The following is a 22,640-nucleotide window of genomic DNA, read 5'->3' as shown; positions in this document are numbered from 1 at the left end:
TCTGAAGGTTGGTTTTGAGCAGAGGAGTGACACGAACCAACTTATACTTTGAGTCTGTGTTGATAACAGTCATTAGGGGGGCAAGGACAGAAGCAAGGGAGACCAGTTGAAAAGGAGGCTACTATAATAGTCCAGGCAAGAGACGACTGGGAAGCACCGAATGTGGCGGAGAGTGGCCTGATACACCCAGAACTCCCAGCATCGTCAGCTCATTTGACCCTTAAAACAGTTTTTTTTTTTTTTTTGCGGCACGCGGGCCTCTCACTGTTGTGGCCTCTCCCGTTGCGGAGCACAGGCTCCGGACGCGCAGGCTCAGCAGCCACGGCTCACGGGCCTAGCCGCTCTGCGGCATGTGGGATCTTCCCGGACCGGGGCACAAACCCGTGTCCCCTGCATCGGCAGGCGGACTCCCAACCACTGCGCCACCAGGGAAGCCCTAAAACAGCTTTTGAAGGAAGTATCATCATCTTTAGTTTAGAGATGAGGCAACTGAGGCCCAGAGAAGTGAAGTGACTTGCCCAGGACCACACAGCTAGGAAGGAGAGAAGTTAGTGCCCTGTCTCTGTCTTTTCCTATGCCCGTTCCTGCAGACAGACTATACCAGGGGTCTCTCTCTCCACCCAATGGGTACAGCTGGTGGTCACTCTTCATGCAAGGCAGAGTGTCTCAGTCTGAGGATGACTAAGGAAGGTGGGGCGCATCCACAAGAGGCCAGACTGACAAACTGAGGCCCGACCATATGGATCAATGAAATAAGGAAGGGCATAGACTTGTCATCTAAATTCTTTGAGAGAAACAATGCTAGGGCCAACCAAAGAGAATTCTCTCGTAGCTTTATGAGGACCTTCAGGGTCAAGAGAGATTCAGACTGTGACTTGGCCAACAGACTCCCAGTGTATCCCAAGGGAAGAGTGGAGATGCCTGGGAGACAACAGTGGCATCTGAGGCCAGTGCCATGCGAGGCAGCCTATCAGTATGATGCCACGTACGTGTGGAATCTAAAATATGGCACAGATGAGCCCGTCTACAAAACAGAAACAGACTCACACACACAGAGATCACACTTGTGGTTGCAAGGGGAGGGGGCGGGGGAGGGAAGGACTGGGAGTTTGGGACTAGCAGACGCCAACTATTGTATATGTCAGTAGGGTTGGATAAACAACAAGGTCCTACTGTAGAGCACAGGGAACTCTATTCAATATCCTGGGATAAACCATAATGGGAAAGATTATATTAAAAAAGAAATGCCCATACGTGTAGAACTGAGTCACCCTGCTGTGCAGCAGGGACTGGCACTACGCTGTAAACCAACTGCGCTTCAGTAAAGAGAATAAAGTTAAAAAAGAAGGAAGCACTCCTAACAGAAACAGGGCTTTGGGGGAGAGAACACTAATAGCAACCCCCTCACACCTCGGGAATGATTTAGTTTCCAAAATGACCCCATATCCCTGCTTCCATCTGATCCATTTAACACGCCTGAGAAAAGAGCAGGTCAGTATCACCACCTCCTCTTTGTGTGTGAGGAGCACGAAGACCTGAGAGCTGAGGTGACTTAAGTCTCAAGGCAGGGCACCAACCCTCCGCTCTGCCTCTACTTCAGAGCTCCTTACGCTGCTCCACGTGGGGCCTTGCTGGGGTTAGGGTCGGGAGGGGCATCCCAGGCTTCTCTCCCTGTCTCGGCCTTCCTGAGAACCCCCTCTGCCACTGCAGGCCTTGCTTACTGGAGTCGTCTTATTCTTTCACACCTCATCCATCCCTGGACTGGGGGAGGCCACAGTGGGTGTGGAAATGGCATTCTCCTGTCTCCCCACTGCTGCTTTTAGACCATCTTCCGATGGAAGCTCGTGTCCTTCAGAGGCCAGACATGTACCGACCGTCTGCTCTTCCGGATCACTTTCATCTGCAGATCTCTGGGTTTCTGCTGTTTGTTAAATGAAGACTTTTGGGTACTTAACTCACCACCTTCTGTTCCACCCCAATTCCTGCCATAATCCTCAGAGGCAATCCATTCAACAGCTGCCTTGCCTCCAGAGACTTTCATCTCCACTGTACTTCAAATGCTTACTGCCAAGGTTACTGTCTGGTTCTTGCATCTCTTGGAACAAATCCACTTAGGAATTTTAAACATCCCCCTCTCTGACCCCAACATCCCACCTTTTCAGGTCTCTTGGGGGACCTATGTCCCCATAACCATTATGTCACAAAGACCTTTTTAGCACATCAAACTTACAGCCTCCCCATCCTTCAGCCTTCTCTCAGCCTTGCTTCTTCCCCACCCTGCCCAGATCCAGTGCTGATGATCTAAACTCCTCTTCTCCCAGCTCCACTGAGTACCTGCTCCCCCGCTCCCCGCCCCCTCCTGCTCTGCTAGCTCAACATAAAAACTTACCTCTCAAAATGTCTTTTTTCACCCCACATCTAGGTTTCTAAGAACCACACCAGAAAACCATAGCTCTTGTAAACTGGCAAACTAGCCTCCAAGCTCCAAGCATCGCTGGACCTTCGTGTTTCCTGCAAACCATCCCCTCCTCCTTGACCCATTTCCTCCTGTCTTCTTTATGGCTGGTCCAATCTCCTGGCACTCTGGAGCCCTTCCCTACTCAGCCCTCTCTCCATTCCCTCATGGCCACAGCCAATTTTCCCTCCAGTCTCAGGGAGCAAGGTGTGCCTCCTTCTGTCTTAAGACTGGTCCCTAATCCTTTCTACCACCCACAAGGCCTTACTTTCTCCTCTTTCCTATATTCTGAATTTCTTCTTCTTGAAAGGCTCAAGTTATCTGCTGATACACATGCCCAGCGTGCACCCACTCTAGAAGACCTTCTTTTGAAGGTCACCTCTTTTCTCATCAAACTCTCCTTGATATCCCCACCCACTGCAATCTGCCCTCACCACCCTCCAGCACCACTGAAGCTGCTCTTACTAAGATCACCAGTTACTCACTAATCACCATATCCAGAAGATATTTCTCAGTCCTATTTTACCGAACCTTTTTGGGTTGTACTCGTCTTCAAACACTCTCTGTACTCCCGGCCACCACAGTATCAAATTCTTATGTTCTTCCTCACATTTGACTACTCCTTTGTCCCCTTGGTGGGATCCTCTTCCTGTTCCCTCCTCCTGAACTTTGTTGGTCCCCAGAACTCCTTCTTTGGTCAACTGTTCTTTTCATTCTAGACATACTCCTGGGAGTTGGGGGTCATTCACCCTACAACTTCAACTTCCATCTATTTGCTGATGACTCCCAAATATTTAACTTCAGCTCAGTCTTCTTCCCTGAGCATCAGACCTGCACAACCACTGCCTGCTGGGTATCACCTAGATGACCCACGGGCTCCCTCCCCTTCTTTCTCTTCTATGGTTGGTTCCCTCTCTCAGTGAATGGCACTGGATAGATGGTCTATCCAGTCACCCCTTCTAGAAACCTGGGAGACATTCCCACTCCTTCCTCACAACCCTTGAATCTGACTCAATTTACCTCATGAAGAGTTTTCAAATCTATTCTCTCTTCTACAAACCTTCTACCACTGCCCTAATCTAGGCCTTTATCATTTCTGGTCTGGCCAGAAACCTAAGTAACCTCCTAAGCGGTCTCTCTACTCTTGTCCTGCCTCAGCTCCATCCACAACACAGTAGTCAATGATCTACTGGAAACACAAAACTGTTTAGGTCTTGCCTCTAAGTAGAAGTCTGCAGAGCTTCGCATTACCTACAAGATCAACTCCAAACTCTTTAACGTGGCATTTAAGGTCCTCTATGATACAACCCCTGACGCTTGCAGGCTTTTCCCTTTGAAGTCCCAGAATTACATTTTGTTTTTCAGCAATACCAAACTGCGTGTAGTTGCTGGTACAATCTGTGTTAGTTCTTATCCCTTTGCCCTTGTCCATGCTGTACTCTCTTCCCTGGAAAGCTCTCCCCCGCCTACCACTCCTAATACATTAATATAGTCAACATTTAAAATGTCAGACACTTTCTCAAGGAAGCTTCCCCTGGATACCAAGCTTGGGTTAGGTGTTCCTTCTTGCAGCTTTCATGCAACTCAAAGTGTATCTCTTTAGCCACACTCAAGATGTTGTTTTCAAGTTATCTATTTAAGTGTTTGTCTCTCCCACAAGACTTTGAGCTCTTTAAGGACAAGAAGTGATTGATTTTTGCGTCCCCATGACAAACACAGACGGTGTTCAAATAAATAGCTCATGAATGAATGAAGGACTCCTTCCCTGTCCCTTTGGCTCTAGGTCGCTGGCTCTTAGTTTCTGTTATTCTCAAGCTAATCCCAGAGCTTCAATTGCTCCCCAGGGGCCTGGTCAGGCACAATGGTAGCCCAGACCCCATTCCAACCTCCAGGCAGCAGGCAACAGAGTTAAGTCCTTTCTGGCCTCCCAGGGTTCAGGAAGGGAAGAAGGAAAGAATGAGAGAGGGCAGGAGAGCCAGAACTCTGAAAAGCTTACCCCTGGAGCAGAACCTGCGCACAGCCGAGGCAGTGCTCAGTGGGAGGCCACAGGATGGAAGCAAAGGCCGGTACCCAGGGTTTCGAAGATTTTGGGAGGTGCTGACAAGGTTGGTGGGATTCAAGGTGGAGTCCATTGAGTCTGAGTGTGGCTCCAAGGACCGGCCCAGACTATTTCCCAGGGCAAAGGTCTCACCTGGAAAACAGTAAAACCAGAGTTACAGCAGGGACTAGCCTGAAAGGGCTGCCAGGGCGCTGGCTCCCAGGAATCTGTTTGGGTGGAGTAAGAGGCAGCAAAGCAGAGAGCCCTGGGCTGGGTCACAGGGTGCCTGTGTACCAGTCATGGCTCTGGCTCTCACTAGGTGGCCTTAGTCAAGCCCAATGCCACTCTCTGGACATGGATCTCCTCAGAGACTTCCTTTTAGACTAGATGGTCTCTGAGTTTTCTTCTGGTTTGGATGTCTTAGGCTTTTTCTGACAAGGAGAACCTTAAAAAAAAAAAAAAAAAAAGAAAGCTATTCTGGGAAGAGTCTGCCCTAACACAAGATGCTAGAGCAGGGAATAGGGGTGCTGAAGAAGAGACACATTTGCTTAGAGGAGGGCACTTTAGAAGCTGACCCTCTTAGCCAGCAGGACACCTCAGAAATGCTTCTGGATGCCTGGCTAAAGGCCTGTCTGCAAAGGATCTGCTCCTATGTCTCCTCCCTCCTTTCACGTTTGCCTTGTGTTATGGAAACACTCCAAGGAAGCTGGGGTTGTACAGTAGTGAGAGCATGGGCGTGGAGCACAGAATCTGGGTTAGAATTTGACTCTGCCACTCAGCAGACAAGGTGCTTCCCTCAGGACCTCAGTCTCCTAACCTACAGCATGGGAGGCCCCTTTCTCCCAAGGGGTTTGTGAACATCAAAAGAGAATGGCTAGGAAAGCCTTCGTAAAGGGAACCCTCATCCTGACATTTCTACACCCAGGCCACGGCCCAACTCCACGCAGCAGCCCCTAATCCTTGCACTATAGAACCTGAAGCAGACTCCCTCTCATGGTTGGGTTCTACCCATACCAAGTCAGATCCTCTGGCCACTGCCTTCTCTGCTTCTGGGGGATGTCTTGGGTCCTGGACCACATCACACTGTCCTTTGTGGTTTTTCTTAAGAGATTAGGTGTTTAGGTAATGCTTGGGATTCATACAGGGCCTCTGATGAACGCTAAATTCAAGGAAATTGTCTGGTATACAATAAGACCTCTTTGGCAAGATGGTTTAGGATTTTAGGACTACTTTCTAATTCTCACCTAGAATTGCTTGGTAAACCATGGGATTACAGTCAAATCTAGCATGAGACAGCTATTCATCCATATCTCAGGAAATTTAACTGATGAAGCCCTTTCCTAGAAATGGTTCTGAAGAGAGAAGTCTCTGAGGCGCTCTAGGATACCTAAACCATATCCCACCCCATTTCTGCAGGTGAGGTTTCAGATTCCTATTTTCCAGGAGAGATGACTATAGCAATGTCCCGCTTTGAGACAAGGACAGGAATCCAATCCAGGAAACAGGATGCCTGGGTTCTACTTCTGGGCTCCTGCCTCTCACTAGGTATGTGATTCAAGGCAAGATATCTGTCTTTTCTGAGTACTAGTTTCCTCATCTGTAAAATGGGGAAAACTCACCCTCTGTCATGCTGAGAACATCAAATGAGAAAACAGAATGGGATGGACTTTACAAAGGTGGGGAGTTGTATTTTATTCTTCATTCAGAGTTAGAGTGTAAACCGAAGTTCTCTGCAATAATAGCTCAAGAAGAAAATGAACTCTAGTTTCTGTATTTATCAGCACAGTGATGACCTCACCTTTCTAGTACTCATTTTACTCAGCAAAGACCTACTTCACATGAGCTAACAGACGTGAAGAATAATTCTGATGACAATGCCAGGGGTTCACCAGATGCTGAGGCAAAATCAGTAAGTGTCTCTTCTCTTGCCAATGCTAAGGATGGTAAAAGAAATCTGGATTCTGGTTGAGAGGTCTGAAAATCTGGACTGGTGGCACCTGGACTAGGCAAGGTCATTAAATCTTATCCTAATGAGATGAAGAGGAAAAATGAAGCATCATGCCCAAGGCTCTGAGAGGTCCTAGTCAGCTTAAGGCTGATCAAATGAGGCCCTGGCTGCCTTCAGTAGGATGATGCCAGGGCAGAAGACTGCAGTGCTTTCCAACTGTGCTCCACAGAGCCCTGCAGAACTCCCAGCTCCTCGGTAGAGCCTCGGCCCCATCCCAGCTTCTATCGAAACAGCTCTGGTTTTAGCTTTTATATACCAGAGTTTCATATAATCTTACCTTTGCAAAAAAGGAGTTCTACTGCTAAAACAAAACAAACTTTGAAACCACTGGCCCAGGGATCAGAAGTTGGGGCTGGAACACTTGAGTTCTATTACTGGCATGATGATTAGTCAATGATCACCACGTTTTTTCTGGGATTCAGCTTGTGCATCTATAAAATGGAGATGAAATCCCTTAACCTCACAGGATCAACGTGAATTCACCAGTGAATGCTGGAGGCATGAGAACAATCAGCATGAGAGGGAGCTCGTTCATTCATTCAACAAACATTTGTTGAGCACCCTTTGTGTGCCAGCCACTGTGCTAGGTACGGGGTATGCAGAGGTAAACACAGACAAGGACCTTGCCCTTACACAGCTATTTTCAGTGAGAAGCAGATCTTCTGAGTATCACATTGCAAGGCTGACCTTAAAAACTAGAGTTCCCAGTGGAGGATGACCAGAACGGTGGTGAGAGGCCTAGAATTCATGGCAAAGGAGAAAGAGGATGGGCATATACAGGCTGGAGAAAAGTCAGAGGAGACAAAGACACCAAGGGCAGTCATGGGTAGAGAAGAGGGCTGGAGGTAGATTTGTTTTTTGGAAGGCAGAGAGTAGAGCAGGGGTAGGAGTTATAAGAAGGTAGATTTCAGCTCAAAAAGGAAGGCATTTGGTAATCAAAAGTATCGAACAATAAAACTGATTGCCAAAGGTGATTGTGAGCAACATATCATTAGGGGTATTTAAGCAGAAGTCAGATGAACACAACTGTCTGCTGGGTTAGATACTAGGTCATCTCTACAGCCATTTCTGCTTCTGAGATTCAAGGACTCTACACTCAGAAGCATGCTTTCCCCTTCATGGGGGTAAACTGAATGATCAAGAAACAACTACAGTTGTGGATCTAAGAAACGTCTTACACCAACACAGGACTCAGAGGCTAGCACAGTCCTTACGCATACTTAAGACAGACTTGTCTGTCCCATGTTAAAAAAATATCCTTCTCTGAACCACGTGTCCCACATCCTCTACTAAGTATCCTTTCATTCAACAAATACTATTAAATACTTACTATGTGACAGTTAGGGTGATGGATACTGAGAATGGTGAAAAAGATAGATTTCACCCTTCCCCTCATGGAATATTTAATTTAGTGGGAAGGATGACAAAATACAAGCTCATAAAAAACAGAAACTGTTGTAAGTATTCCTAAGAAAGGAATAGGGAATTAAGGCAGAAAATAACAGGGGGACCTTTTTAGATGAGGAGACCGAGAGGCCTCCCTGACAACTTGACAAGTTGTGCTCTGAAGAAGAGTCCAAGTGGAGGTGTGCCAGATAGTGTGCTTGGTTTTAGGGTTCAATGGAGGCCCTAAATGCATCCCAAAGCATTAGCTAAACAGTTGATTTCTAAGAAAAACTACAAAGGATAAGAATGTGGTCCGGGACTCAGGATACTCCCCACATGCAGAGAATTTTATGGGTCTGGGTAGATCACGGGAAAGGATCTGCTGTAGGTTCCCTGGTGCAATGGCTAGGGGCTGCTGCCTGGTCACATACAGAAAGACCCGGAGGTCTTTCTGAGCTTGGAATATTCAGGGAAATGGGGAAAAACAATGTAGCTAAAATGTAGGGAACAAAGAGATGAATTTGGAGAGGTAGGCAGGGGCCAGATCATGCAGGACACTGCAAACCAAAGTAAGACATCTGGATTTTATTAAAAGTGCATTAGAGGGACTTCCCTGGTGGTCCAGTGGTTAAGAATCTGCCTTCCAATGCAGGGGAAACAGGTTCGATCCCTGGCTGGGGAACTAAGATCCCACATGCCGTGGGGCAACTAAGCCCGCGCGCCTCAACCACTAAGCCCGTGCACTCTGGAGCCCACGTGCCACAACTGGAGAGAAGCCAGCGTGCCACAACGAAGAGCCCGCGCGCTGCAGTGAAAGACCCCGCATGCCACAGCAAAGATCCCGCATGCCGCAACTAAGACCCGATGCAGCCACATAAATAATAAAAGTGCACTAGAATACCACTAAGGAGTTTTAAGTGAGGGAGTGCCATAATCTCATTTATGCTTTAAGAAGACCATTTGGGCTATGAAGTAGATAATGGACCAGAGAGGAACAAGAGAGGTAGTAAGGGGACCAGATAGGCCAGAAAGGATCTCTCAGGCCAAGAGAGGGAGGATGATGGTGAAGGCAGTAGAGATGATAAGATATCCATGGATTCAAGATACATTCTGGATTTCCGCTGCTAGCTAAGGATCAGACATACCCTACTGCTTCAAACAGCTAAAAGAAAAGACAAAATATATAAAATAAGTTTTCAGACACTGGGCATTAGATAGTGCAGGATAGAGACTCCTGAAAGAAGGGAAACAAATGAGATGAGCCCTAGGCTTGCTCCCAGCTTACTGTGTGGAGAGCTTCCTGGCTACAGTGCAGGGAAGGGAAGATCAGACAGTGCCCAGTGATCTCCCTGAGTTGAGGAGTTGGAGCTGAGAGTCCAGGTAGAACGTGGCAGCTAAAGTTCATAGGCCAGAGTACTGGAGAGGTGATTATAACTGTATTTCATATGTTCAAGAAGGTAAAGCAAAGACTGAGTAGGTTAAGCAGACACTGAAGATATAAAAAGACCCATACTGAACTTCTAAAAATAAAAATACGTTTGAGATGAAAAATACATGGGGTGGATTAGCAGTAGATTAGACACTGCCAAAGAAAAGATAAGCTAACTTAACCATATCTGTAGAGTTTACCCAAAGTAAAACATAGAAAAAGGGCTAAAAAATATTTTAAAAGCATCAGTAAACTGTGGGAAAATTTCAGGAGGATTAATATATGTCTAATTGGAGTCCCCAAGGGAGATGTGACAAAATACATATGAAGAGCGAATGGCAGAAATTTTTTCAAATTCGATGTAAAAGACAAACCCTCATATCCAAGAAGCTCAGTTAACCCCAAGCACAAGAGGCATGAAGTAAACCTCACCAAAGTACAGCATCATCAAATTGCTTAAAACCAATGATAAACAGAAAACCTAAAAAGCATCCGGAGGGAAAAGACGAATGAATACAAGAGACCAAAGATATGAATGACAGAAGACTTCTCATCAGAGACAACGCTAACCAGAAGACAGTAGAGCCACATCTTTAGCATGCTGAGCAACAAAAAAGTCAACCTGGAATTCTAAACTCAACACAAGTGCCTGTCAAAAGCAAAGACAAGGGCTTCCCTGGTGGCGCAGCGGTTGAGAGACTACCTGCCGATGCAGGGGACACGGGTTCGTGTGCCCTGGTCACATGCCACGGAGTGGCTGGGCCTGGGAGCCATGGCTGCTGAGCCTGCGCGTCCAGAGCCTGTGCTCCACAACGGGAGAGGCCACAGCAGTGAGAGGCCCACATACCGCCAAAAAAAAACAAAAACAAAAAACAAAGACAAAAAAGACCTTTTTCAAAGCAACAAAAGCTGGAAGAACTCAACGACAGTAGACATGACTACGAGAAATGTTACAGAAAGCCCTTTAGGCAGACAGAAGATGATGGTATGAAATGGCTCTACACTAAAGAATGAAGAGTAGCAGAAATGGTAACTATAAAAGGGTAAATATAAAACAATTTTTTCTTATTTGAAAAAAATCTTCCAAAGGTAAAGACCTGTTTAAAGTAAAACAGTCACAATGTAAAGTGGGATTTATAAAATACGTAGAAGTAAATGGATAATAACAATAGCATAAAGGCCAGGAGGTGAGAAGCATACTGTTTTAAGGTTCTTATACTATATGTAAAGGGAGATGATTATTACTTTAAAGTAGATGGTGATATGTTAAAACAAATGTATAATACAAACTAAAGCAGCCACTAAAATAACAAAACAAAGAATTATAGCTGACAAACCAACAAAAGAAATAGAATAGAATCATTAAAAAACTGGATTAATCCACAGGAAGGCAGAAAAAAGGGAACATAGAACAGATGGAACAAATCTCTCCACCCACAGCTTTTCCCTTTGTTCTTTGAGTTGCTGAAAGTATAGATCTAGGCTAGCTAGTACTTTCTTTTAGATAATTACACTAATGGTTCTTTTGGTATGAAAGGCAAGGTCTGGGCATTGTGTAGAACGGGAAAGCTGAGACAAAAGCAAACAAAATTATTTTGCACCATAAATTAATTTGGAGTTGCCTGTTGATAGCTTGGAAGGGAGGAGGTATGGGATGGAGGGAACAGAGAAACCAGAGGGCAAAGGGAATTCCTCCAAATCTAGAATGGGTCGCAGAAAATGGCAATAGGCGGAGGCCTAAGGTGAAAGAGGCCAGTAAGGTATTTGCTGTAGCATCTGATAAACACTAAAACAAAAAGGTTAAACTGCTTCCTTTCCTTTGTGGTAAGTATCCTTCTTTCTACCCACGACTTCAGTACAAGTCTAGCACACCTAACAAACTTGTGTTGGTTTTTCCTTAGGGAAATGAAGGATGAGGAGCTGGATCAAACTGCTGGGGCAAAAACCACTGCAGGAGAGACCATCAACTACAGGAACTGACAGGGGAAAAAGGGATTAAGAACCGACTCAGAAGCAGGAATTCTGAGCTAGAAGTATGCACTACTACGAGGAAAACGTAACCTCATCCTGGGTTATGTGGGATGGGCGGGGGTGGTGGTGGTGTCATTTAATTTTATTTAGATTTGGATATCAAAGGAAAGGACAATCCCCAAATCTAGGAGGCCTTGCAGAATTCAAAAACCTCCAACTGGTCCCCCGGCCTACCTCTTGCTCTACTCCAACTATTCTCCCACACAGTAAGTACCCTGAGTGAGCTTTTGAAAACACAAATCTGATTATGTCATTTCCATAACACAGTCATGGCTTTAATACTTCAATGGGTCCTCACTGCTCAATGACATAAAGTCTGTAACCTGGTCAATTAGACCTTTTCTGCCTGGGCCTTTGCTACCACTCCAGCCTCACTGCTTACATTCTTTTCTACACTGTACTTCTGAAACAAGTCAGGTTTCCTCTTGCCCCTCACAGTCTCACACGCTCAGTCAGCAAGAACATCCTTCATCATCCCCTCTTCCATCTCTTTGGGTCTGTGGCACCTTTACGTCATTATCCTACTCCTTCAGGTCCAAGTGTATATATCATTTCTTCTGGAAGGTCTTCCCTGACACACCGGGTTTGAACTCTTGAACTCTGAACTTGTTCCATTAAAGCACTCATCACCATGAATTAATTTGTTTGCTTATTTGTTCATATTGTTTACCAGGCTGTAAGCTCTGTGGGTGTAACGACCTTGACTCCTAGTTTACAATGGAACCCTCTATACCCAAATCAGAGTTGTCAATAAATACTGGGTTGACTGACTGACTGACCGAATAATGGAATCACTACAGTTTCAATTAATTATAAACATTTGAGTGTTCTTAAAACTCTGACAGTTCTATGAGGAAACCTTGTGTGGGAATGAAGGGGCATCCTAAGAAATTATGAGTTCTTATCTGGCTTTTATTCCGTGATTTTTGGGGTTTTGTCAGGAGAACCACTTTATAACCAGCTTAGAAGACCTGGATGGAACTGGAAAGACAGGCACGAGGAACTCACTGTCATGGGACAAATGAACCACTTCCTTCAGCAGAGAGGAATCAGCAGGCCCAGAGGTGAATGCTAGGTGGATTTCAACTACAGCTAACATTAATAGTCACTGGGATCAGCTAAATTAATACAATCTCCTGTTTAATACCATTCTGGAGGACCAGAAAGAGCTCCTTCTCACTTAATCTTTATAGGCCTCGTACTTGATCCAGCCACGTGTGTAGTTCTTAAGAAGGGACCCTGAGCTGCCATTGCCTCCCTGAGGGATCCTTCCCTGACCTCTTCTTTCACCATACTCCCAGCTCATCACTCCTGGCTGGGCCAGAGTACCTTTGGTTCCATGCTCTTACCACATACATGTTTACCTGTATCTCCTCTCTGAGCTGGGAACTCTTTTAGAGTAGGGATTGAGTCTGTTTTCTCTCTGTCTCCCCAGAGCCCAGTATAGGATCTAGCACAGAGTAAGTATTTGATAAATGTTTGATGATCTGAACCAAAACAACTGGCCTGAATTCTTCAAAATGCCAATGTCATATCATGGAAGGTAGATAAAAAAGGCTGGATAACTGCTCTAGATAAAAGAAAACTAAAGAGACAGGACAACTAAACGCAGTGGATTACCCTTCACTGGATCTTGGATTAGGAAAAAAAAAAAAAAAGCTACAAAGGACATTACTGGGACAACTGGGGAAATCTGAATATGGACTATATATATCAGTTAGTAGATTTTATTAATGTTAAACTTCTCAAGAATGATAATAGTATTGTGTTCCTTGTTCTTAGGAGATACATACAAAAGTGTTTAAGGATCAAGTCTCTCATCTGCACTTAACTCTCAAATGGTTCAGTAAACAAACAAAAACTATACAGAAACGCATACATGTATATATACTTAGAGAAACAGATAAAGTAAATACTGCAAAAAGCTAAGTGGCAAATCTAGGTGAAGAGTACACGGCTGCTCACTGTACCACTGTACAACTTTTCTGTAAGTTTGACATTTTTCAAAATAAAACACTGGAGGAAAAAACTAAGTCTCAGCTTAGGTAAGGAAGCCTAATGGGATGTACACTTGGTGACTATTTGCTATACTGGAAATGTGTAGTCAGTTACCCTACTCAGAAATGGGTACAGGGCTGTAGGGAAGAAAGAGGGGGCTGGTAAGCTCCTGGATAAGAGAGGCGGTATCTTCAGATGTGGAACTAGCAGAAGCGTGTAGCCAGGCAGAAGGGTGGGAGTAATAAACACCAGATCCAAAGGGCAAAGCAAAAGAAAGCCCTTATGCACATCAAGCTCTTTGGCAGAGGTCTGAGTAACTAATCGGAAAACTGTAGGAAATGAAAAATGATCAGAGGTGGAGCAAAGGGTCAGTAAGGCAGGGAGGGAGGTAGGTAGGCAGGCAGAAAAGATAAGCGAGGGAGCACAGAAGAGTCAGAAATCTCGGCAAAGGTCTAGTTTGTCTGGGCAGAGTTAAAACATCTCAGGGAAGCAAACAGAAACTAGGGTGAGAGCAGCCAAGCTGCTGAGCACCCTCTATGAGAAACAGAGGTTAGAGATCATAGGAGAGCACAGAGAGCTGGCTGAATCTGTATGAAAAAGAGGGAAGGGAAGGGGGGCAGCCAATGCAGAAGGTGATAACCCTGGCCTTTGTCTCTTCTTAGTTGGTGAGGCAAGAAGGAAGAGTGGCTAAAGCCTGCTTCCTCTTGTCTGGTAGTTGAATCAGAGAGATGCAAACTGGAACAGAATTCCCAGGAAAGGTGACACGCCCCAATCCCAAACTATCATCACGACTGCAGGCCCATAATGTACACCCCTACCAGCCTCTGCATGCTGCTACCAGTGCGTTTCTCTTGGTTGTCAGCAGTGTTATTGCATTTAAGAATTCTGGGGCTTCCCTGGTGGCGCAGTGGTTAAGAATCCGCCTGCCAACTCAGGGGACACAGGTTCGAGCCCTGGTCCGGGAAGATCCCACATGCCGCGGAGCAACTAAGCCCATGCGCCACAACTACTGAGCCTGCGCTGTAGAGCCCGCAAGCCCCAACTACTGAGCCCGCATGCCATAACTACTGAAGCCCACGTGCCTAGAGCCAGTGCTCCACAACAAGAGAAGCCACCGCAATGAGAAGCCCGCACACTGCAACGAACAGTAGCTCCCGCTTACCACAACTAGAGAAAGCCTGTGCGCAGCAACGAAGACCCAACGCAGCCAAAAATAAAATAAATAAATAAATTACTTAAAAAAAAAGAAGAAATGCTTAAAAAAAAAAAGAATTCTGAGTTCCTATTTCTTTGAGAAATCTCTCTTTCTTTAGACTAGCAGCTACGCTCATGGACATGCTACCCTCTCTCGTGTATCTATTCTTCCAGAATCTCAGGTAGGGCTAATTTTAATTATTGAAGTGCAGCTCAGAGTTCCTGAATGCCAGCAACAGGGGATATGTAACAACCTGCCTTTGTGTGTACCAACTCCACCGTGCCCAGCCCAGACTCCCAGGGCAATATCCTAACTACAGGTAAGAATACCCTTTTCTGTTCTCAGAGTGTGACGCTGAAAGAAAGCAATCTAGAGTAGGTCAGATGAGAAGTTCCCTCTGAAGAAAAGGGTCAGTGAGAGAGTCACAGATATGTTTGCAAGGACCAGATGGTGGGGACCCCAGAAGGAGCGTCTGAAATTCAGGCATCTTTCTGCCCTGCCTGCAAGTCATATAAGCAATTCTCCTTTGGGTGCAGCAGTACAGATAGAGGCGATGGATGGGGGGTGATGGGTGAACAGTCACTTCCCCAGCACATTCTTCCACAAGTGGCACTTTTATCAGGAGTGATTCTGACAATGATGAAAAGACAACAGGGAAGACAGTGTGGGAACAAGACTTGTGCAGGTCAGAAGGGACCACCTCTTGGAGTTACGCTCCCCCGTCACCAGGCAGCACAGCCCCAGCGCTGACAGCACTGCCTCTCTATTCCTCTGGCCAGGGCAAGGTCCACAGGACTCTTTTAAAGAGCCTTTCCTCCCTCTCCCATAATGACCTACCTTGCTACGTTTAAGGCCAAGCTTCCCTTCCCTCCCTGTTCCGTGTCCTGTGCTCCAGATTAGAGATGCTGAGTTCCATTCACTCAAACCTCTCTCAGAAGTGCTTAGTCACTGATCCGGCCACGTGGCATCTGCTTTCCCGTTGTGGGTCTGGTATGTTAACTAAGAAAGTTATTTTCCAGCCTAGTTAGAAACAGCAGGAACTTGAATTGACTTGCTCGACTGGCGGTGCTGGAGGAGTTATGGCCATGTGCCAAAGGAAAGAGTGGATGGCCAATCACCGGGAGCAAATTTCTCAATCTGCAGCCTGAGACTAAACCTTCCCGCTGGCGAGGGAGTTCTATGTTAGGCCTTTGCTGCCAGATTCACACGGGGAGATGTCCTGTGACTTCACGGTGGCTCCACATGCAGATTCAGGAGAATCATGAACCACCATTTTTTTAGGGATAAAAATCCAGAGGAAAGAGGGTTAATCTTAAAGATAGCAGACAAGGTCCTGAAGAGACAGTAAAGATGAGAGGAGACCAAAAAGTGCTAGACACAGCAAAGTTAAGGGACAGAAAACCAGATCTTGGGGTAGTAGGTGCCAGGCTAGCAGGTCTGAGGGCTGGCCCTGGGCCCTCGCTGCTGCTGCTACTGCTACTACCCTGCCCCCCTTTCTTAGCCCAGACCCCGTCCCAGCTCCTACCTGGTAGGTACCTGTCGTGGCTGTGGCTGTACTCTGTGGTGGTGAGTGACAAGTGAGTCTGTGTAAAGGGCTGGTTGCCAAACAGATTGTCACTGCGAAGGTTGTGGCAGAGTTTCTCCAGGAAGCGGAGGACGTAGGTGATGCTGTTGACCGCTGGGAGGTTGAGGGTGTGCTGCTCACGGTCAAACACGGCTGTGGAGTTAAGCGGACAGGGCTGAGCGCGTCAGTTCCTCAGCTCAGCAGTGCAGGCAGGGCAGGAGGAGTCCAGCCCACTGCTTGCCTCAGGCTTCCCTGGTTACACAGAGGCAATCGGTGCCCAGGTTTCCTCCCTCCTTCCCCTCCCCTCCCTCCCTTGAGGGTTTGATTTTTGCCTCCAACTCCAGGGCTTGCAATGATGGGAGTGGCCAGGGCAGGTCTGTTGCACCTGGGGCTCTGGAATGATTTTACTTAGCCTGTGAAACAACTGTGAACATAATTCTATCTGCTCCATCAGTTGGCTGGGCCTCCCCCAGGAAATCTGTTCGTTTGGCGTTCCATTTCCATAAGAATTGCCCAAGAACAGAGAAGCTGGGCCGAAGAGGAGAATACAGCTATTGCCAGCAGTGGCTGAGGCATACAATCTGATCTGGATAAGGGCAACTAGAAGTTCGGCAACATTTGGAACTATTCCATGCCTGTTTTTCTTTTCAAGTCCCCACCTATTTCTATTCAAAATGTATCTGTATAATCCTTAACAAGCAAAAGGCCTCTACATCTGTCTCTGAGGGCAGGAAGGAAATGGGGAGATAGGTCATTCTCAGGAACCAATTTTGGGGCAGAGGAAGAACCCTAGAGAAGGTGTGGGTGAGAGCTGCTAAAGAAAAGTGGTAAAGAAAGCCGGGTCCCTGTAGACTGCTGCACAGAAGCAAAGGAGAGGCCAGGCAGAGGCCTCAGCCTCAGAAGGAAAGGGAGGCTTGATTTCCCATGCAGTTTTCAGCCTTTTATAGCAATTCCTTCCCTGCCTGCCCCCATCCTCCATGCAGCCAATTACTCCCTCGTCCGGGCTCCCACACCACCCTGCATGCATTTCTCACATATTATATAACACCTCCTACAGTTAGCTGTGAGCTAGTCTTTCTTTTCCATCAGGGCAGAGCCTGAACATGTCATCTTCTTTTCTTCCCTTCCCCTGGCCAGTGTCTGGCAATAACCTCTAACACAGAGTAAGGACTCAATGAATGTCTGCTAAAAGGTGGTATTTATGGGGTCTTCCATGTCAGCTGGGTTTCCTGAGGCTGGATACTGCAACTAGTTAGAGGGCAGGGGCAGGAGATTACGGAGTAGTGTACAGTTAAGACCGAAAGGCTGGGGCTTCCCTGGTGGCGCAGTGGTTAAGAATCCGCCTGCCAATCTCACTCTCTCACGGGTGAGAGCCCTGGTCCGGGAAGATCCCACATGCCGCGGAGCAACTACTGAGCCCGTGCGCCACAACTACTGAGCCTGTGCTCTAGAGCCTGAGAGCCACAGCTACTGAAGCCCGCATGCCTAGAGCCCGTGCTCCGCAACAAGAGAAGCCACCGCAGTGAGAAGCCCGTGCACCGCAATGAAGAGTAGCCCCCGCTCGCCGCAACTAGAGAAAGCCCGCGTGCAGCAATGAAGACCCAACGCAGCCAAAAATAAATAAATAAAATAAATAAATTTATTTAAAAAAAATAAAGATCGAAAGGCTCTAGATCAAGTCTTCACAGGTTTGGTGGGTAAGAATGGGGTTTTGGACTTAGGAAAACTGAAACAGAGCAGGGCACAGCAGAAAAAGTGACTATTCTCAGTGAAAACAAACGAACCAAAAAACCATACTCTGTGCAACTGACTCAAACTCTCATAGCAGGAAAGAGAGGGATGATTCTTCCCACTCTGCCCTGAGATTCAATTCCCCTGTATCAGGGCTGGCTTAGGACTGGGAAGCTAAGGAGTCAAAAGAATGAGTGCAGAGTTCTGTGGTTCCCTGAAGCCAGCTAGGAGGCTATGGCAGTCTGGAGGAACTCTACTGTTTCCACAATACAGCCTCCTCTGGATTTTTTCTTGTGATCATCTTTAAAGCAACGCAGCCATGTATTTTCTGTATGGGAGAGGCTAGGCAGGAAGACAGAGTCTGCGTGGGTATTCTACTTGGCAGCGATATGCAGAAGACCTGGAGGGGCTCTGGGAGTTGAAAATGAGGACTCTCTGAGAAATGGAATACTTTCATATTTCTCCAGAGCCTCCAGGTGTGAAGTAGAAACCAGGATGCCTTGCTAGAAATCAGCCAGTTGAAAAGGCCCGCTCCTCTGACTAGGAGCCATACCAGCCCAGGGGCGCTTACCTGAGATAACTGCACCACCGTGACCCTGTTTGAGGAAGCCGAAGACGGTTTTCTGGTGATAAGCACAGTCGATGCAAGCCTGCACAGCCTGCTGCAACACCACGGAGGCTTGGGCTGGCCCAAAATGGTCAGGGAGCTGCTGGACCTTCTTCTTATCTAAGTGGGGGCCTGTGCTGCCATTCTTGTTCAAGTAAATACAAACTGCAGGAGACAAAGAATCAAAGCAGCTTATAGAGTATCCAGGGTAGAGAAGTCAGACAACAGTGCTCTCGTCTTTCATACCCTGGCTCTGGTCTCTACAGGATTCCCAGCTGCTAAGCTGTGAAACGCCGTGGGAGGGGGTAGAGGGTGGCTGTACCCAGCTGCTGCCAGCCCAAACTGCATGACCAAAGCTCTGGGAACGCAGCCTGCTGGGAGAACAGCCCAGACCAGCCAAGGCACAGAACTTGCACTTTGTCTTCTGTACGCTGAAAAGAAGATCTAAGCAATTTTCCAGATGTATGTACTTTCACTTTCGGTCCTTGGTTGCCTTCCATATTCTTGGTCCCTCTTACATGCTCTCTGTGTATGGAGCTGGGGGCTCTGGCAATATTAGTGCTTGTGTGTGTTTGGCTTTGGACTTAGAGTGGTCAAACCACCAGTCACGTGCCTTGCCTTCCGTTCTGGGCCTTAGAGTCCCTTTGTTATCTTCTACATCAACACTCAGGCTCAAAGAAAGTAGTGAAAATAGAAGAAAACTGGAATAAAGAAAAACATGCAAAGGACCTGAGGGTCCCACCTATGTATTTCTCTGTTTCAGTACTTTCTCCTGTCAAGACAGCTGGGCACTCTCCTAACTGCAACCTCCCACCTGCCACTGTGCTAGGGCAGAGGCAGGGCGAGCACGGAAGAAAGAGGCAGTCCTACCCAGACTTGCTTCTTGGTCTCCAGAGAGGACCCGCAGCTGCCTGGCCAGCTACGGCATTCCTTCTGCTGACCTGACTTCTAGGCTTCCACTTGAGTAGGGGGTACTCTGCTTCTTCACACTGTCCTGGCTCACTAACTGAAGGGCAGGAGGGCAAAAAGTCTCTTTTGTTATTAAAGGCAAAAAGGTAAGAGCAGTAGCTGTGTGGGCTGTGGACGGACGGCTGTCCTCTTTGGGCCTCAGGTTTGCCATCCACAAAATGGAGGGGCTGAGCCAGATGCTGCCTGAGGATTCTTCCACCGTCGTCATTCTAAATCTAAGGGGAAGCAAGATGGAGAGAAGAAAACAAAAAGAGAGAGGCAGGATGTGGAAGGTGACGGCTGAAAAAGAAAGGAAGGAAAAAAAAGAAAAGGGTAAACAAGATGCATTGAAATATATATTTAACTCTTTTTTCTCTTAAAACCCACTAAAATGAGCCAGATAACAAGAAAGGAGACAAGTTAAAATTCTGGAAGCTGGAAAGCAGAGTGACAAAGTAGCAACTGACTCAGCAGACCCAAGAATGCTGAATCCTTAACCAAGAGTGCGGAATGATGAGAGCCAAGCTGCTCCATCTTTATAATTCACAAAAGGCCCAAGAATGGGCAGGGGCCCCTGCAGGTCAGTGTGAAGGTAGACTTAATAAAAGTCTATAAAGACAATAAAAAAGTCTATAAAGACAATAAAAGAATTGGCTGAAGCCTGTTAAGAAATGGTTAGAATTTCCATGTCATAATATGACTCTTTCATTGAAAACAAAACAAATAAAAATGAGGAACTCAAAGAGAAAAGAGTAATGAAAATAAGTGAAAACATTATGTCTGTGAGAAGACACTTATTAAAATGTTCATAGCAGGTTAGTCATAATAGCCCCAAACTAGAAGCAACCCAAATGTCCATCAACAAGAGAACAGATATACAAATTGTGGTATATTTATTTACTGGAATACCACTTGGCATTAAAAAAGAATGAACTATTGACGAATGCTTCTCAAAACATTATTTTGAGTGAAAGAAACCAAATACAAAATAGTACACACAATCTGATTCCATTTATACATGAATTTCAGGAACAGGAAAATCTAACCTATGGTGACAGAAATCAGAATAAAGGCGAGAGTGAAGGCTGACCGTAAGGAGGCATGAGGCAACATCCAGGTGGTGGAAATGACTCTTATCTTGACTGGCGCTGTGGCTACATGGCTGCTTACATTAATTAAAACTCATCAAATTGTATATTAAGATATGTACATTTCACTGTATGTAAATTTTACTTAATTAAAGCACATAAAAAGGAAAAAATATAACCAGTTCAGTGATGATTTAAAAAAAAAAATTCTATATGGATTAAAAGGGTGAAATACAAAAGCCAAAGGATAAAACCTTCCAAAGACTCTGGTTCCCAGATTCTTTGACATTCCTTCCACTGATCTCTGTGATACTTGACCAATAACCTATGGTGGAAATGACACTGTGCCAAGTTTCTGGACCCAGGCCTTAAGAAACTGGCAGTTTCCACTTCTTCTTTCTTGGGACGTTCACCCTTGGAACCCAACTGGCATATGTGAGGAGGCAAAGCCACATGTGGCGAGGTCCATATGGAGAGAAACCAACAGCCAGAGCCAACCTGTCAGCTCTGCGGTGGAAGTGGATCCTCCAGTCGGGGTCAAGCCACCACTGCTGACACTGCAGGGAAGAGAGACCAGCTGTCGCCACCCAGCACTGCCCACATTGTTGTTTTAAGCCATGAAGTTTCGTAGTGGTTTGTTATGTAGCAAAAGATTACTGGAACAGAATGTGGTATCAGATATAGGGTGCTACAGTAACAGGAGTCCAACACACATGACATTGGCTTTGGGACTTGGAAGCAGAAAGGAGCATAAAAGCCCACAAAAAGAATGTGAGTGAAGCTGAAAGGGCCTTAAATAGAAGCCTGTAAAACGTTGGGGTCTAAAGGATTCTGTACTAGTCTATTTTGCACTATCTCTGGCGCTATTAGTCTGAGGTGGCAATGCTTCCACCAGAATGAAACTTGGGGGGTTTTCTATGAACACTATTGAAATTTACTTCATTAGCTAAAAGCCGCAATCACAAATCTCTTGAAGATAAGACCTTCTCTACTTTGGGCTTCCTGTATAGCTGCTGTGAGACAATGCCCTTAAGATTCGTAAAAATCTTACTGTTTAAGAAAGAGTATCTGTGAGACTTGCCCTTACGATTTTTAGAGGGCCTTTTGGTCTGAAAGAGACTATGAAGCATAGTCTTAAATCATTCTGACATCTTAACAAAAGATTTTTATTGTCCCATTCTGGATTTGACCCTTTCTTAATTTAGGACTATTTGCCTTCTGGAGAGACTGGAAATGAGAAGCATTTCCAGACTGTGAGTCCTGGACTTTTTTATTTGCTATGTTTTTTTTTTTGAAGCTCATCTCTCTCATCTTACATTTTTATCATAGGCAGTGAGAAGCCAGGTGGCACTTCATTACTTTGTCTGGAAATCTCCTTACATTTCACTGAGTTCATCAGGTACATTTCCTAGTTCCATGTTACTGCAGGTGACAGTGTTATCAGACAGTGTTTCCATCACTACCTAGCAGGTGTCTCCTGTCCGCCATCTTCCAATAAGATTTTCCTCACTTTCCTTTAAGCCCTCACTGACAGCCTTCTTAAGACCTTTTAGGCTTCTATTCTCAAGTTTCTAAGAGAATCATTCTGGCAGAAGCATTGCTAGCTCAGATTAAAAGGGGCAGAGATGGTACAAAATGGAAAGAATTCTTTGAACCCCCAACCTTTTACAATCAGGAGGAAGACTGAGAAGGCAATCTCAGATTTCCTATGGAAAAGGAAGGATGATTCAGAGGACAAAACCAAAGAGCCATGGAAACAACTCCCAGAAAGTAGTATTGGATCTAACTAAGAAATTGGCAACATATGCCCAGCTGGATTTCAGAATTTCTATAAACCAGTGACTGTTATGTGCCTCCAGGTTTTTTCCCCTTTGAATGAATGTATCTATAAGTTATCCTATGCCTACCCCATCACCGTATGCTGGGTATGTGGGGAGTAGACAACATGTTTCTTTAGGTCACAGGTCTTTGGTCTGAGAAGAACTACACTCAAGGAGCTATATCTGAGAAACTGCACCTGAGAGGTCTCATTTGCACCTGGATCTGACTTAGATGATGAGATGCCAGATCTGGAGCCCAATGTTGTAAAGGGATGAGACCTTTAATGGGGAATCTTGCAAGGGGAAGAATAAATCTTCCAAGTGGTAAAAATGTAAATAACT

The 22,640-nt window shown here is 45.9% G+C and overlaps 1 protein-coding gene across 10 annotated transcripts in view; it reads right to left on the bottom strand.

Moving 5' to 3' along the window:
- SCMH1 (Scm polycomb group protein homolog 1) overlaps positions 1-22,640 on the bottom strand; it is a 188,144-nt gene that overhangs the window by 5,840 nt on the left and 159,664 nt on the right. For 9 of the 10 annotated variants that reach the window (XM_089895192.1, XM_022575414.2, XM_022575415.3 and 6 more), the window contains 3 exons: positions 18,407-18,607; positions 16,066-16,257; positions 4,452-4,646 (listed from right to left, as the gene is read on the bottom strand). In XM_089895192.1, the coding sequence (XP_089751318.1) occupies positions 4,452-4,646; positions 16,066-16,257; positions 18,407-18,607 (588 nt within the window). The remainder of the gene's footprint in view (positions 1-4,451; positions 4,647-16,065; positions 16,258-18,406; positions 18,608-22,640) is intronic. The other variant, XM_089895178.1, reaches the window with a different exon arrangement.

This window comes from Delphinapterus leucas, chromosome 1, assembly GCF_059928025.1.
Source record: "Delphinapterus leucas isolate spDelLeu-1000000601 "Yukka" chromosome 1, BTC_Dleu_Yukka2, whole genome shotgun sequence".
Classification (NCBI taxonomy): Eukaryota; Metazoa; Chordata; class Mammalia; order Artiodactyla; family Monodontidae; genus Delphinapterus; species Delphinapterus leucas.
The sequence above is the reverse complement of the archived record's forward strand: the minus strand, read 5'-3'. Positions and strand labels throughout refer to the sequence as shown.